The following is a 15754-nucleotide window of genomic DNA, read 5'->3' as shown; positions in this document are numbered from 1 at the left end:
AAAAGACTCAAAATTAACAAAAAAGACTCAAAATCAACAGAAAAGGACTCAAAATTAACAAAAAAGACTCAAAATCAACAGAAAAAGACTCAAAATTAACAAAAAAGACTCAAAATCAACAGAAAAGGACTCAAAATTAACAGAAAAGACACAAAATTAATAGAAAAAAAAACACAAAATCAACAGAAAAAGACTCAAAATCAACAGAAAAAGACTCAAAATTAATAGAAAAAGACTCAAAATCAACAGAAAAAGACTCAAAATCAACAGAAAAAGACTCAATTAACAAAAAAGACTCAAAATTAACAGAAAAAGACTCAAAATCAACAAAAAAGACTCAAAATCAACAGAAAAAGACTCAAAATCAACAGAAAAAGACTCAAAATCGACAGAAAAAAACAAAATCAACAGAAAAAGACTCAAAATCAACAAAAATGGAAATAAAACGCATGTTTGACCCTTTAGAGCTTCCGTACTAAGTCACTTCAATCAGTTAACATCTTTTATTTTGAAAGGAACCCGCTCTCCCCGGAAGTGTCACACCCTAACTTGACCCCAGTGAAGCGCTTCATGTCGTGCTGCCTTTTTCACACCAAACCCCGCATATAACCCGGTACAAACCCCGGTGTGAACGCGCCGAACCCGGCTCGTCATGTCCAGCATCCAGCTGCTCCGGGCGCTGGTGAACGAGCGTCTGTCGGCGGCCGCAGAGGAGATCTTCGCCGCGGTGCAGAGCACCATCGCGGGCTACGAGGAGGAGCTGCTGCTGTCCAAGCGGGAGCTCCAGCGGCAGAGGAGGGCGCTGCGGGGGCTCCTGCAGCCCGAGACACGCATCAGCAGAGACGCAGGTAACTCCTTAAAGTCCTGCAGGTTTATTTTATTTTAATATATAATATTTAATAATATTTAATGTGATGGAAAACAGACCCGCTCCAGGTGTTAGCCGGGCCCCGCCCAGACTCCACCGGGAAACCTGCTCATTTAAAGTTTGTTTGTGTTTCTGTAAAAATATAAAAGTAATAAAAGACTTTTTTAAACGTGTTAATGATGTTAAAGGTGTGTTTTTGTATTCGGCTCACAGCTGATTCACCAAACAGCTTTAATTTAGATTAAAATGCACTTTTATTATTATTTAAATAAATAATGATCTGGGGTACGGAGGCTCACGAGCACCAAAGACAGAGATGTGTCAATGTTTTCATCTTATAACTCATTATTTGAAAGTTATAACTTATTGTTTTCAGGTTATAATTTATTATTTTTGAGGTAAAAACTTAATTTTTTTAAGTTAAAATTCTTTATTTTGAGGTTATAACTCTATATTTTTAGCTATAATTCATTGTTTTGAGATTTAATTCATCATTTTGAGGAAAAAACGTAATATTTTGATGTTATAACTCTTTATTTTGATGTTATAACTTAATAATTTGAGGTTATAACTTAATATTTTGAGGTTATAACTCAATAACTCTTTATTTTGATATTATAAATCTATATTTTAAAGTTATAACATTATATTTAGGTAATAACTCTTTATTTTGAGGTGATAACTTAATATTTTGAGACACGTGTTTCTGGTTTCCAGCAGCATCTAAAATAATATTTTAGATTAAATAATCCTTTGAGTCCAAACCTGTCGGAGTCTTAAACCCGGACGTTTGTCAGAGTTCTGCTTTAATCTCCAGATGTTTCAAAAACTCAAACTCTGGATTATTAAAACTTCTTCTGCAGAAAATGAAGAAGAATTGATTCAGTTTGAATAATGAAATCTTCGTGTTCCTGCTGCAGAGCCGCCCCAGCTCACTCTCTCCGTCTGGGACGAGGACTTCCCGTCCGAGCAGCCGCCGCAGGAGGAGCGCTGCGCTCCGGGGTGGAGCTCGGGTCTGGACCCGGACGACCACGACGCTCCGAAAACGGAGAAGATCCAGGAGGAGGAGGAGGAGGAGGGGAACACCATCAGGTTCATCTTCACCTCTCCGTACGTGAAGAACCAGCCTCAGTCCGACGATCAGAGCGCCAAAGGAGACGGAGATCCTCGTCCGAGCACTTCGGCCGAGCGCCACCCGATGAAGGCGGAGGACGATGACGATGAAGCGTCCTCCAGCTGCTCCGAGCACGACGACAGCGGCGACGAAGGCGTGTGGCGGGACAGCGCGGGCTCTCAGAGCGAGGACAGCGACGTCGACCGCAAGTGGAAGAAGAGGAAGGGCCTCCGTCCGCCGCCGACCCCGAAACTGCACCCGGGCAAAAAGGAGAAAACGCGGATCTGCTGCAAAGTGTGCGGGAAAGCTTTCCACGCCGCCGTGTCTTTGGTGAATCACACGGAGGTTCACCCCAAGGACGTGTGCGGCGTGTGCGGGGAGCGCTTCGAGACCGAGGGGACCTTCCGAGTTCACCTGCAGACGCACGTGAAAGCGGAAATCTGCAAAGTGTGCGGGAAATGTTTCGGCGCCACCAGCTCCCTGGAGACGCACATGAGGATCCACACGGGCGAGAAACCGTTCAACTGCAGCGAGTGCGGGAAGTCCTTCAACTGCCGCCACAACATGACGCGGCACATCCGGATCCACACGGGGGAGAGGCCGTACAGCTGCACCGTCTGTGGGAAATGCTTCAACGACTACTCCACGCTCAAACGCCACCTGCTGCTCCACGTGCACAAGAAGAACCACGACCCGGACGACGCCGGCGACGACCACGAAGCAGAAAACGACGGCGGCGACGGCGACGACGCGGCGGAGAAGAAGACGAAGGCGTCGTCTCCGAAGAAGCACCAGACTCGGACCATCTGCGAAGTGTGCGGGAAAATGTTCCACTCCACGGTTTCGCTGGTGAATCACGCCAAAAGTCACGCCACGGACCTCTGCGGCGTGTGCGGCATGCATTTCGACACCCAGGAGAGCCTGAAGCTTCACCTGAAGACGCACAAGAACGGGAAGGTGTGCGAAGTGTGCGGGAAGTGCTTCGACAGCCAGGCCAACCTGGTGATGCACATGAGGGTCCACACGGGCGAGAAGCCGTTCCTCTGCAGCGAGTGCGGCAAGTCCTTCAACTGCCGCCACAACATGATGCGGCACATCCGGACGCACACGGGGGAGAAACCGTACCTGTGCAACATCTGCGGCCGCTGCTTCAGCGACCACTCCACGCTGAAGCAGCACAGCAGCACGCACACGGGGGAGAAGCCGCACCGCTGCGACGTCTGCGGGAAAGGCTTCCACCGAAAGACGTACGTGCGGCTCCACATGAAGAGCCACACGACGGAGAAGTGAGCGTCCGCGTGGCGAGCTGTAAATAAAGATTCAAGTGAATGTTCCGGAGTTTAAAGTGCCGACGTTTTCCTGTGTTTCATCCTTTCAGGTCGTTCAATGATGTTCGTCGAACTGTTAAACGTTTTAACGTTTGACTTTTTCTTTGTCTTTACAAAAGTCGGGAAAATGACGCTGACTCGTCGCTTTGCCTCCCGAGAATGTCCACCGTCCAATCCTACGTTAGCAACCGTAACTAGGCAGTGGCGGCCTGTCGAGCCGTTCCCAAACAACCAAACTCCTCCTGAAACTCAGCACCAGTTTCCTCTCGTGCGTGACGTTTGTTCACTGAGTACACGTGTAACAGTTTAAAAGTGTGTTTGTGTCTAAGTGTGAAATGTGTTCAGGATCGAGTCCACGTGACCAAACGCGGGAGAGCGGCCGCCATGTTGGACCCTTAAAGGTTGTTGTTTGTGGGTCGGCTCCATCTCCCGTCGGGAAACGCTGCGGTGTCGTGTGTGTTTGTGTGTCGTCACACCGTGCCTGTGGATTCAAACAGCGACACACGTTTGGTTTCTCTTTCTCTTGAAGCCTCAAGAGACTCTTGTTTTAAATAAACCGTCACTTTGTCAATTATTGTTCCCGAGTTCACTCTGTGGGAAAAATTACAGCACTAAAAGATGCAAAATGACTAAAAATAGATGCAAAATGACTAAAAAAAAAAAACAACAACTACAAAGACACAAAACAACTACAAAGAGACGCAAAACAACTACAAAGACAAAACAACTACAAAGAGACGCAAAACAACTACAAAGACAAAACAACTACAAAGAGACAAAAAAACTCCAAAGACACTCAAAACAACTACAAAGAGACACAGAACAACTACAAAGAGACACAAAACAACTACAAAGAGACACAAAACAACTACAAAGAGACACAAAACAACTACAAAGAGACACAAAACAACAACAAAGAGACACAAAACAACTACAAAGAGACACAGAACAACTACAAAGAGACACATAACAACCACAAAGAGACACAAAACAACTACAAAGAGACACAGAACAACTACAAAGAGACACATAACAACCACAAAGAGACACAAAACAACTACAAAGAGACACAAAACAACTACAAAGAGACACAAAACAACTACAAAGACACAAAACAACAACAAAGAGACACAAAACAACTACAAAGACAAAACAACTACAAAGAGACACTAAACAACCACAAAGAGACAAAAAAACTACAAAGACACTTAAAACAACTACAAAGAGACACAAAACAACCACAAAGACACAAAACAACTACAAGGAGACACAAAACAACCACAAAGAGACACAAAACAAACACAAAGAGACAAAACAACTACAAGGAGACACAAAACAACTACAAATAGACACAAAACAACTACAAAGAGACACAAAACAACCACAAAGAGACACAAAACAACTACAAAGAGACACAAAACAACTACAAGGAGACACAAAGAGACACAAAACAACCACAAAGAGACAGAAACAACTACAAAGAGACACAAAACAACTACAAAGAGACACAAAACAACCACAAAGACAAAACAACTACAAAGAGACACAAAACAACCACAAAGAGACACAAAAACTACAAAGACACTTAAAACAACTACAAAGAGACACAAAACAACCACAAAGACACAAAAGAACTACAAAGAGACACAAAACAACCACAAAGAGACACAAAACAACTACAAAGAGACACAAAACAACTACAAAGAGACACAAAACAACTACAAAGACACACAAAACAACAACAAAGAGACACAAAACAACTACAAAGAGACACAAAACAACAACAAAGACAAAACAACTACAAAGAGACACAAAACAACCACAAAGAGACAAAAAACTACAAAGAGACACAAAACAACCACAAAGAGACACAAAACAACCACAAAGAGACACAAAACAACCACAAAGAGACAAAACAACTACAAAGAGACACAAAACAACCACAAAGACACACAAAACAACCACAAAGAGACAAAACAACTACAAAGAGACACAAAACAACCACAAAGAGACAAAACAACCACAAAGAGACACAAAACAACTACAAAGACACAAAACAACTACAAAGAGACACAAAACAACTACAAAGAGACGCAAAACAACAACAAAGAGACGCAAAACAACAACAAAGAGACGCAAAACAACAACAAAGACACGCAAAACAACTACAAAGAGACACAAAACAACTACAAAGAGACACAAAACAACAACAAAGAGACGCAAAACAACAACAAAGAGACGCAAAACAACAACAAAGAGACACAAAACAACTACAAAGAGACACAAAACAACTACAAAGAGACGCAAAACAACAACAAAGAGACACAAAACAACAACAAAGACAAAACAACTACAAAGAGACACAAAGTTGTCCTTCGGTCAGACTCAAATGTATTTGTGCAGCTTTGAGTCCTTGTGTAGTTGTGTAGCTGCAGCCCAGTGTCACTCTGTTGTGTGTCCTCAGAAGTGAAACAGCAGGAAACTGGGTGTGGACGAGCGTCAGCGTCTCCTTTTGTTGTTGCAGCAGAAAAAAAAATTTTATGAAAATAATTTCAGAGGAAACGAAAGTGAAAGGTTCTGAAGGAGCACATAAAAAAGGACACACACACACACAGGGACACACACACACACACACACAGGGACACACACCTCTGGATCCACATTCACACAGGTACGTGAACAAACTAAACTTAACCGTCACCTTTAGTGTCTAAACTTAACCGTCTCCTTTAGTGACTAAACTTAACCGTCTCCTTTAGTGTCTAAACTTAACCGTCTCCTTTAGAGACTAAACTTAACCGTCTCCTTTAGAGACTAAACTTAACCGTCTCCTTTAGTGTCTAAACTTAACCGTCTCCTTTAGTCTAAACTTAACCGTCTCCTTTAGTGTCTAAACTTAACCGTCTCCTTTAGTCGTCTAAACTTAACCGTCTCCTTTAGTGTCTAAACTTAACCGTCTCCTTTAGTGACTAAACTTAACCGTCTCCTTTAGAGACTAAACTTAACCGTCTCCTTTAGTGTCTAAACTTAACCGTCTCCTTTAGTGTCTAAACTTAACCGTCTCCTTTAGTCGTCTAAACTTAACAGTCTCCTTTAGTGACTTAACTTAACCGTCTCCTTTAGTCGTCTAAACTTAACCGTCTCCTTTAGTCGACTGAACTTAACCGTCTCCTTTAGTCGACTGAACTTAACCGTCTCCTTTAGTCGTCTGAACTTAACCGTCTCCTTTGGTCGTCTAAACTTAACCGTCTCCTTTAGTGTCTAAACTTAACCGTCACCTTTAGTGTCTAAACTTAACCGTCTCCTTTAGTCGTCTAAACTTAACCGTCTCCTTTAGTGTCTAAACTTAACCGTCTCCTTTAGTGTCTAAACTTAACCGTCACCTTTAGAGACTAAACTTAACCATCTCCTTTAGTCGTCTAAACTTAACCGTCACCTTTAGAGTCTAAACTTAACCGTCTCCTTTAGTCGTCTAAACTTAACCGTCTCCTTTAGTGACTAAACTTAACCGTCTCCTTTAGTGTATAAACTTAACCGTCTCCTTTAGTCGTCTAAACTTAACCGTCTCCTTTAGTGTCTAAACTTAACCGTCTCCTTTAGTGACTAAACTTAACCGTCTCCTTTAGTGTCTAAACTTAACCGTCTCCTTTAGTGTCTAAACTTAACCGTCACCTTTAGTGTCTAAACTTAACCGTCTCCTTTAGTCGTCTAAACTTAACCGTCTCCTTTAGTGTCTAAACTTAACCGTCACCTTTAGAGACTAAACTTAACCGTCTCCTTTAGTCGTCTAAACTTAACCGTCTCCTTTAGAGACTAAACTTAACCGTCTCCTTTAGTCGTCTAAACTTAACCGTCACCTTTAGAGTCTAAACTTAACCGTCTCCTTTAGTCGTCTAAACTTAACCGTCACCTTTAGAGACTAAACTTAACCGTCTCCTTTAGTGGTCTAAACTTAACCGTCTCCTTTAGTCGTCTAAACTTAACCGTCACCTTTAGAGACTAAACTTAACCGTCTCCTTTAGTGTCTAAACTTAACCGTCTCCTTTAGTCGTCTAAACTTAACCGTCTCCTTTAGTCGTCTAAACTTAACCGTCTCCTTTAGTGTCTAAACTTAACCGTCTCCTTTAGTGTCTAAACTTAACCGTCTCCTTTAGTGACTAAACTTAACCGTCTCCTTTAGTGTCTAAACTTAACCGTCTCCTTTAGTGACTAAACTTAACCGTCTCCTTTAGTCGTCTAAACTTAACCGTCTCCTTTAGTCGTCTAAACTTAACCGTCTCCTTTAGTCGTCTAAACTTAACCGTCTCCTTTAGTGTCTAAACTTAACCGTCTCCTTTAGTGACTAAACTTAACCGTCTCCTTTAGTGTCTAAACTTAACCGTCTCCTTTAGTGACTAAACTTAACCGTCTCCTTTAGTGACTAAACTTAACCGTCTCCTTTAATCGTCTAAACTTAACCGTCTCCTTTAGTGTCTAAACTTAACCGTCTCCTTTAGTCGTCTAAACTTAACCGTCTCCTTTAGTGTCTAAACTTAACCGTCTCCTTTAGTGACTAAACTTAACCGTCTCCTTTAGTGTCTAAACTTAACCGTCTCCTTTAGAGACTAAACTTAACCGTCTCCTTTAGTCGTCTAAACTTAACCGTCTCCTTTAGTGACTAAACTTAACCGTCTCCTTTAGTGTCTAAACTTAACCGTCTCCTTTAGTCGACTAAACTTAACCGTCTCCTTTAGTGTCTAAACTTAACCGTCTCCTTTAGTCGACTAAACTTAACCGTCTCCTTTAGTGTCTAAACTTAATCGTCTCCTTTAGTGACTAAACTTAACCGTCTCCTTTAGTGTCTAAACTTAACCGTCTCCTTTAGTCGACTAAACTTAACCGTCTCCTTTAGTGTCTAAACTTAACCGTCTCCTTTAGTCGACTAAACTTAACCGTCTCCTTTAGTGTCTAAACTTAACCGTCTCCTTTAGTCGACTAAACTTAACCGTCTCCTTTAGTGTCTAAACTTAACCGTCTCCTTTAGTCGACTAAACTTAACCGTCTCCTTTAGTGTCTAAACTTAACCGTCTCCTTTAGTCGACTAAACTTAACCGTCTCCTTTAGTGGTCTAAACATAACCGTCTCCTTTAGTGACTAAACTTAACCGTCTCCTTTAGTCGACTAAACTTAACCGTCTCCTTTAGTGTCTAAGCTTAACGGTCACCTTAAGTCGTCTGAACTTAACGGTCGCCCGTGGTTCTGTCCTGCAGAGACAGCATCATGGCGTTCCAGTGGGCTGAGGAGGACGGTCCCCTCCCCCGTGGCGTTGTCCCTCTGGGCCTCAGTGAACCCGCCTGTGGTGGAAGGTACGTGATGTTCCACGGCACCACCAGGGCGGCGGCCCGCTCCATCCTGGTCCACAGGTTTCGCCAGTCTAAGGGCGGGATGCTCGGCCGCGGCGTCTACCTCAGCAGGGACCTGCAGAAGGCGAGCCGTTACCCCATCGACCACCCCGAGGAAGACAAGGTCGTCATCAAGGTCATGGTTAAGGTGGGGCAAGTGATCGCCATCGACTGCCAAGGCCACCCGCTGCAGAAGACCTGGCACGACCACGGCTACGACACGGCCTGGGTGCCGCCCGGCTGCGGGATGGTGCCGAGCGGGTTGGAGGAGGATTGTGTCTGGGATCCGAATCAGATCCAGATCCTCAAAACCATCGAACCGGTTCCAGTCCAACCATGGGGGCGCGGCGCGGCGTGGGACTACAAATGAGCGCTACGACCCGTTACCGTTTTATTTTTGTACGATCAAAAGAATTTTTATTTTTGTGACACGAAATAAATGGTTGAAACCGAGAGTGATGAGTCATTTTGCATCCCTGCTTTGGTTTTTACGTCTATTTTCAGTCATTTTGCATCCCTGCTTTTGTTTTACGTCTATTTTTACTCATTTTGCATCCCTGCTTTGGTTTTTACGTCTATTTTTAGTCATTTTGCATCCCAGCTTTGGTTTTTACGTCTATTTTTACTCATTTTGCATCCCTGCTTTGGTTTTTACGTCTATTTTTACTCATTTTGCATCCCTGCTTTGGTTTTTACGTCTATTTTTAGTCATTTTGCATCCCAGCTTTGGTTTTACGTCTATTTTTAGTCATTTTGCATCCCTGCTTTGGTTTTTACGTCTATTTTTACTCATTTTGCATCCCTGCTTTGGTTTTTACGTCTATTTTCAGTCATTTTGCATCCCTGCTTTGGTTTTTACGTCTATTTTCAGTCATTTTGCATCCCTGCTTTGGTTTTACGTCTATTTTTAGTCATTTTGCATCCCTGCTTTTGTTTTACGTCTATTTTTACTCATTTTGCATCCCTGCTTTGGTTTTTACGTCTATTTTCAGTCATTTTGCATCCCTGCTTTGGTTTTGACGTCTATTTTTAGTCATTTTGCATCCCTGCTTTGGTTTTTACGTCTATTTTCAGTCATTTTGCATCCCTGCTTTGGTTTTGACGTCTATTTTTAGTCATTTTGCATCCCTGCTTTGGTTTCTACGTCTATTTTCAGTCATTTTGCATCCCAGCTTTGGTTTTTATGTCTATTTTTAGTCATTTTGCATCCCTGCTTTGGTTTTTACGTCTATTTTCAGTCATTTTGCATCCCTGCTTTTGTTTTACGTCTATTTTTAGTCATTTTGCATCCCTGCTTTTGTTTTACGTCTATTTTTAGTCATTTTGCATCCCTGCTTTGGTTTTACGTCTATTTTTAGTCATTTTGCATCCCTGCTTTTGTTTTACGTCTATTTTTAGTCATTTTGCATCCCTGCTTTGGTTTTTACGTCTATTTTCAGTCATTTTGCATCCCTGCTTTGGTTTTGACGTCTATTTTTAGTCATTTTGCATCCCTGCTTTGGTTTTTACGTCTATTTTTAGTCATTTTGCATCCCAGCTTTGGTTTTTACGTCTATTTTTAGTCATTTTGCATCCCTGCTTTGGTTTCTACGTCTATTTTCAGTCATTTTGCATCCCAGCTTTGGTTTTTACGTCTATTTTCAGTCATTTTGCATCCCTGCTTTGGTTTTTACGTCTATTTTTAGTCATTTTGCATCCCTGCTTTGGTTTTTACGTCTATTTTCAGTCATTTTGCATCCCAGCTTTGGTTTTTACGTCTATTTTTAGTCATTTTGCATCCCTGCTTTGGTTTCTACGTCTATTTTCAGTCATTTTGCATCCCAGCTTTGGTTTTTACGTCTATTTTTACTCATTTTGCATCCCTGCTTTGGTTTTTAAGTCTATTTTCAGTCATTTTGCATTCCCCGCTTTGGTTTTTACGTCTATTTTCAGTCATTTTGCATCCCTGCTTTGGTTTTACGTCTATTTTTAGTCATTTTGCATCCCTGCTTTTGTTTTACGTCTATTTTTACTCATTTTGCATCCCTGCTTTGGTTTTTACGTCTATTTTCAGTCATTTTGCATCCCTGCTTTGGTTTTGACGTCTATTTTTAGTCATTTTGCATCCCTGCTTTGGTTTTTACGTCTATTTTCAGTCATTTTGCATCCCTACTTTGGTTTTTACGTCTATTTTCAGTCATTTTGCATCCCAGCTTTGGTTTTTACGTCTATTTTTAGTCATTTTGCGTCCCTGCTTTGGTTTCTACGTCTATTTTCAGTCATTTTGCATCCCAGCTTTGGTTTTTACGTCTATTTTTACTCATTTTGCATCCCTGCTTTGGTTTTTACGTCTATTTTCAGTCATTTTGCATCCCTGCTTTGGTTTTTACGTCTATTTTCAGTCATTTTGCATCCCTGCTTTGGTTTTACGTCTATTTTTAGTCATTTTGCATCCCTGCTTTTGTTTTACGTCTATTTTTACTCATTTTGCATCCCTGCTTTGGTTTTTACGTCTATTTTCAGTCATTTTGCATCCCTGCTTTGGTTTTGACGTCTATTTTTAGTCATTTTGCATCCCTGCTTTGGTTTTTACGTCTATTTTCAGTCATTTTGCATCCCTGCTTTGGTTTTGACGTCTATTTTTAGTCATTTTGCATCCCTGCTTTGGTTTCTACGTCTATTTTCAGTCATTTTGCATCCCAGCTTTGGTTTTTATGTCTATTTTTAGTCATTTTGCATCCCTGCTTTGGTTTTTACGTCTATTTTCAGTCATTTTGCATCCCTGCTTTTGTTTTACGTCTATTTTTAGTCATTTTGCATCCCTGCTTTTGTTTTACGTCTATTTTTAGTCATTTTGCATCCCTGCTTTGGTTTTACGTCTATTTTTAGTCATTTTGCATCCCTGCTTTTGTTTTACGTCTATTTTTAGTCATTTTGCATCCCTGCTTTGGTTTTTACGTCTATTTTCAGTCATTTTGCATCCCTGCTTTGGTTTTGACGTCTATTTTTAGTCATTTTGCATCCCTGCTTTGGTTTTTACGTCTATTTTTAGTCATTTTGCATCCCAGCTTTGGTTTTTACGTCTATTTTTAGTCATTTTGCATCCCTGCTTTGGTTTCTACGTCTATTTTCAGTCATTTTGCATCCCAGCTTTGGTTTTTACGTCTATTTTCAGTCATTTTGCATCCCTGCTTTGGTTTTTACGTCTATTTTTAGTCATTTTGCATCCCTGCTTTGGTTTTTACGTCTATTTTCAGTCATTTTGCATCCCAGCTTTGGTTTTTACGTCTATTTTTAGTCATTTTGCATCCCTGCTTTGGTTTCTACGTCTATTTTCAGTCATTTTGCATCCCAGCTTTGGTTTTTACGTCTATTTTTACTCATTTTGCATCCCTGCTTTGGTTTTTACGTCTATTTTCAGTCATTTTGCATCCCTGCTTTGGTTTTTACGTCTATTTTCAGTCATTTTGCATCCCTGCTTTGGTTTTACGTCTATTTTTAGTCATTTTGCATCCCTGCTTTTGTTTTACGTCTATTTTTACTCATTTTGCATCCCTGCTTTGGTTTTTACGTCTATTTTCAGTCATTTTGCATCCCTGCTTTGGTTTTGACGTCTATTTTTAGTCATTTTGCATCCCTGCTTTGGTTTTTACGTCTATTTTCAGTCATTTTGCATCCCTACTTTGGTTTTTACGTCTATTTTCAGTCATTTTGCATCCCAGCTTTGGTTTTTACGTCTATTTTTAGTCATTTTGCGTCCCTGCTTTGGTTTCTACGTCTATTTTCAGTCATTTTGCATCCCAGCTTTGGTTTTTACGTCTATTTTTACTCATTTTGCATCCCTGCTTTGGTTTTTACGTCTATTTTCAGTCATTTTGCATCCCTGCTTTGGTTTTACGTCTATTTTTAGTCATTTTGCATCCCTGCTTTGGTTTTTACGTCTATTTTTACTCATTTTGCATCCCTGCTTTGGTTTTTACGTCTATTTTTAATCATTTTGCATCCCTGCTTTGGTTTTTACGTCTATTTTTACTCATTTTGCATCCCTGCTTTGGTTTTTACGTCTATTTTTACTCATTTTGCATCCCTGCTTTGGTTTTTACGTCTATTTTCAGTAATTTTGCATCCCTGCTTTGGTTTTTACGTCTATTTTCAGTCATTTTGCATCCCTGCTTTGGTTTTACGTCTATTTTTAGTCATTTTGCATCCCTGCTTTTGTTTTACGTCTATTTTTACTCATTTTGCATCCCTGCTTTGGTTTTTACGTCTATTTTCAGTCATTTTGCATCCCTGCTTTGGTTTTGACGTCTATTTTTAGTCATTTTGCATCCCTGCTTTGGTTTTTACGTCTATTTTCAGTCATTTTGCATCCCTGCTTTGGTTTTGACGTCTATTTTTAGTCATTTTGCATCCCTGCTTTGGTTTCTACGTCTATTTTCAGTCATTTTGCATCCCAGCTTTGGTTTTTATGTCTATTTTTAGTCATTTTGCATCCCTGCTTTGGTTTTTACGTCTATTTTCAGTCATTTTGCATCCCTGCTTTTGTTTTACGTCTATTTTTAGTCATTTTGCATCCCTGCTTTTGTTTTACGTCTATTTTTAGTCATTTTGCATCCCTGCTTTGGTTTTACGTCTATTTTTAGTCATTTTGCATCCCTGCTTTTGTTTTACGTCTATTTTTACTCATTTTGCATCCCTGCTTTGGTTTTTACGTCTATTTTCAGTCATTTTGCATCCCTGCTTTGGTTTTGACGTCTATTTTTAGTCATTTTGCATCCCTGCTTTGGTTTTTACGTCTATTTTCAGTCATTTTGCATCCCAGCTTTGGTTTTTACGTCTATTTTTAGTCATTTTGCATCCCTGCTTTGGTTTCTACGTCTATTTTCAGTCATTTTGCATCCCAGCTTTGGTTTTTACGTCTATTTTCAGTCATTTTGCATCCCTGCTTTGGTTTTTACGTCTATTTTTAGTCATTTTGCATCCCTGCTTTGGTTTTTACGTCTATTTTCAGTCATTTTGCATCCCAGCTTTGGTTTTTACGTCTATTTTTACTCATTTTGCATCCCTGCTTTGGTTTCTACGTCTATTTTCAGTCATTTTGCATCCCAGCTTTGGTTTTTACGTCTATTTTTACTCATTTTGCATCCCTGCTTTGGTTTTTACGTCTATTTTCAGTCATTTTGCATCCCTGCTTTGGTTTTTACGTCTATTTTCAGTCATTTTGCATCCCTGCTTTGGTTTTACGTCTATTTTTAGTCATTTTGCATCCCTGCTTTGGTTTTACGTCTATTTTTACTCATTTTGCATCCCTGCTTTGGTTTTTACGTCTATTTTCAGTCATTTTGCATCCCTGCTTTGGTTTTGACGTCTATTTTTAGTCATTTTGCATCCCTACTTTGGTTTTTACGTCTATTTTCAGTCATTTTGCATCCCAGCTTTGGTTTTTACGTCTATTTTTAGTCATTTTGCATCCCTGCTTTGGTTTCTACGTCTATTTTCAGTCATTTTGCATCCCAGCTTTGGTTTTTACGTCTATTTTCAGTCATTTTGCATCCCTGCTTTGGTTTTTACGTCTATTTTTAGTCATTTTGCATCCCTACTTTGGTTTTTACGTCTATTTTCAGTCATTTTGCATCCCAGCTTTGGTTTTTACGTCTATTTTTAGTCATTTTGCGTCCCTGCTTTGGTTTCTACGTCTATTTTCAGTCATTTTGCATCCCTGCTTTGGTTTTTACGTCTATTTTTACTCATTTTGCATCCCTGCTTTGGTTTTTACGTCTATTTTCAGTCATTTTGCATCCCTGCTTTGGTTTTTACGTCTATTTTTAGTCATTTTGCATCCATGCTTTGGTTTTACGTCTATTTTCAGTCATTTTGCATCCCTGCTTTGGTTTTACGTCTATTTTTAGTCATTTTGCATCCCTGCTTTGGTTATTACGTCTATTTTTACTCATTTTGCATCCCTGCTTTGGTTTTTACGTCTATTTTCAGTCATTTTGCATCCCTGCTTTTGTTTTACGTCTATTTTTACTCATTTTGCATCCCTGCTTTGGTTTTTACGTCTATTTTCAGTCATTTTGCATCCCTGCTTTGGTTTTACGTCTATTTTCAGTCATTTTGCATCCCTGCTTTGGTTTTACGTCTATTTTTAGTCATTTTGCATCCCTGCTTTGGTTATTACGTCTATTTTTACTCATTTTGCATCCCTGCTTTGGTTTTTACGTCTATTTTTAGTCATTTTGCATCCCTGCTTTGGTTATTACGTCTATTTTTACTCATTTTGCATCCCTGCTTTGGTTTTTACGTCTATTATTAGTCATTTTGCATCCCTGCTTTGGTTATTACGTCTATTTTTTACTCATTTTGCATCCCTGTTTTAGATCTTTTCCTCCTCTAAGTGGGGGTTTTGCATCTCTGCGGTTATTTTGCGTCCCTTTGTCGTCGTTCCTGGACCGTTGGTTGTTGTTTTGTGTCGTTTGTGGTCATTTAACGTCTCATCGTGATAGTTCTGAATCCTCTGCTGCCGCTTTAACACGACGGAGGAGAACGAAACGTTGGGGGACGCAGTTCAGAGAGAGAGAAGAAGACACGAGACGTCTGGAGGAGAGGGAGAGAAGAAGAGGAGAAGAGAAGAAGAGAAGAAGAGGAGAAGAGGAAATCAGGTCTATTTTTAGACGTTCACTCAATTAGATCCATGACACTTCTCTGCAATATGCATGAAATCAGACTAATGTGCTATACTGTGTGTGTGTGTGTGTGTGTCAGTGTGTGTGTGTGTGTGTGTGTGTGTGTGTCTGTGTGTGCGTGTGTGTGTGTGTCTGTGTGTCTGTCTGTGTGTGTCTGTGTCTGTGTGTCTGTGTGTGTGTGTGTCTGCGTGTGTGTGAGTCTTTGTGTGTGTGTGTGCGTGTGTGTGTGTGTCTGTGTGCGTGTGTCTGTGTGTGTGTGTGTGTTCGCTTCATCTCCCATCAGTTACACTTGAGCGCTGAACTGATTTCACTTTAATCAAATTAAATAAAGGAGAAACTCGTGAAAATGATGAATTTATTAAAGTTCTAGGTTTTGTTCTGTTTCTTTACTATGAGAG

The 15754-nt window shown here is 40.5% G+C and overlaps 2 protein-coding genes across 2 annotated transcripts; both read left to right on the top strand.

Moving 5' to 3' along the window:
* The first annotated feature begins 560 nt into the window (after positions 1-560).
* LOC310959351 (uncharacterized protein) lies at positions 561-3560 on the top strand. The gene is made up of 2 exons (XM_083930657.1): positions 561-848; positions 1789-3560. Exons 1-2 carry the CDS (start codon positions 653-655, stop codon positions 3270-3272), a joined length of 1680 nt encoding a protein of 559 aa, XP_083786783.1. The 5' UTR covers positions 561-652; the 3' UTR covers positions 3273-3560.
* Positions 3561-5866: 2306 nt separating this feature from the next.
* On the top strand, positions 5867-9144 carry LOC310959366 (uncharacterized protein). The gene is made up of 2 exons (XM_083930682.1): positions 5867-5981; positions 8560-9144. The coding sequence occupies exon 2, from the start codon at positions 8570-8572 to the stop codon at positions 9059-9061; it is 492 nt and encodes a 163-aa protein (XP_083786808.1). The 5' UTR covers positions 5867-5981; positions 8560-8569; the 3' UTR covers positions 9062-9144.
* The last annotated feature ends 6610 nt before the right edge of the window (positions 9145-15754 follow it).

This window comes from Echiichthys vipera (assembly GCF_963691815.1).
Source record: "Echiichthys vipera genome assembly, chromosome: 17".
Classification (NCBI taxonomy): domain Eukaryota; kingdom Metazoa; phylum Chordata; class Actinopteri; order Perciformes; family Trachinidae; genus Echiichthys; species Echiichthys vipera.
The sequence above is the reverse complement of the archived record's forward strand: the minus strand, read 5'-3'. Positions and strand labels throughout refer to the sequence as shown.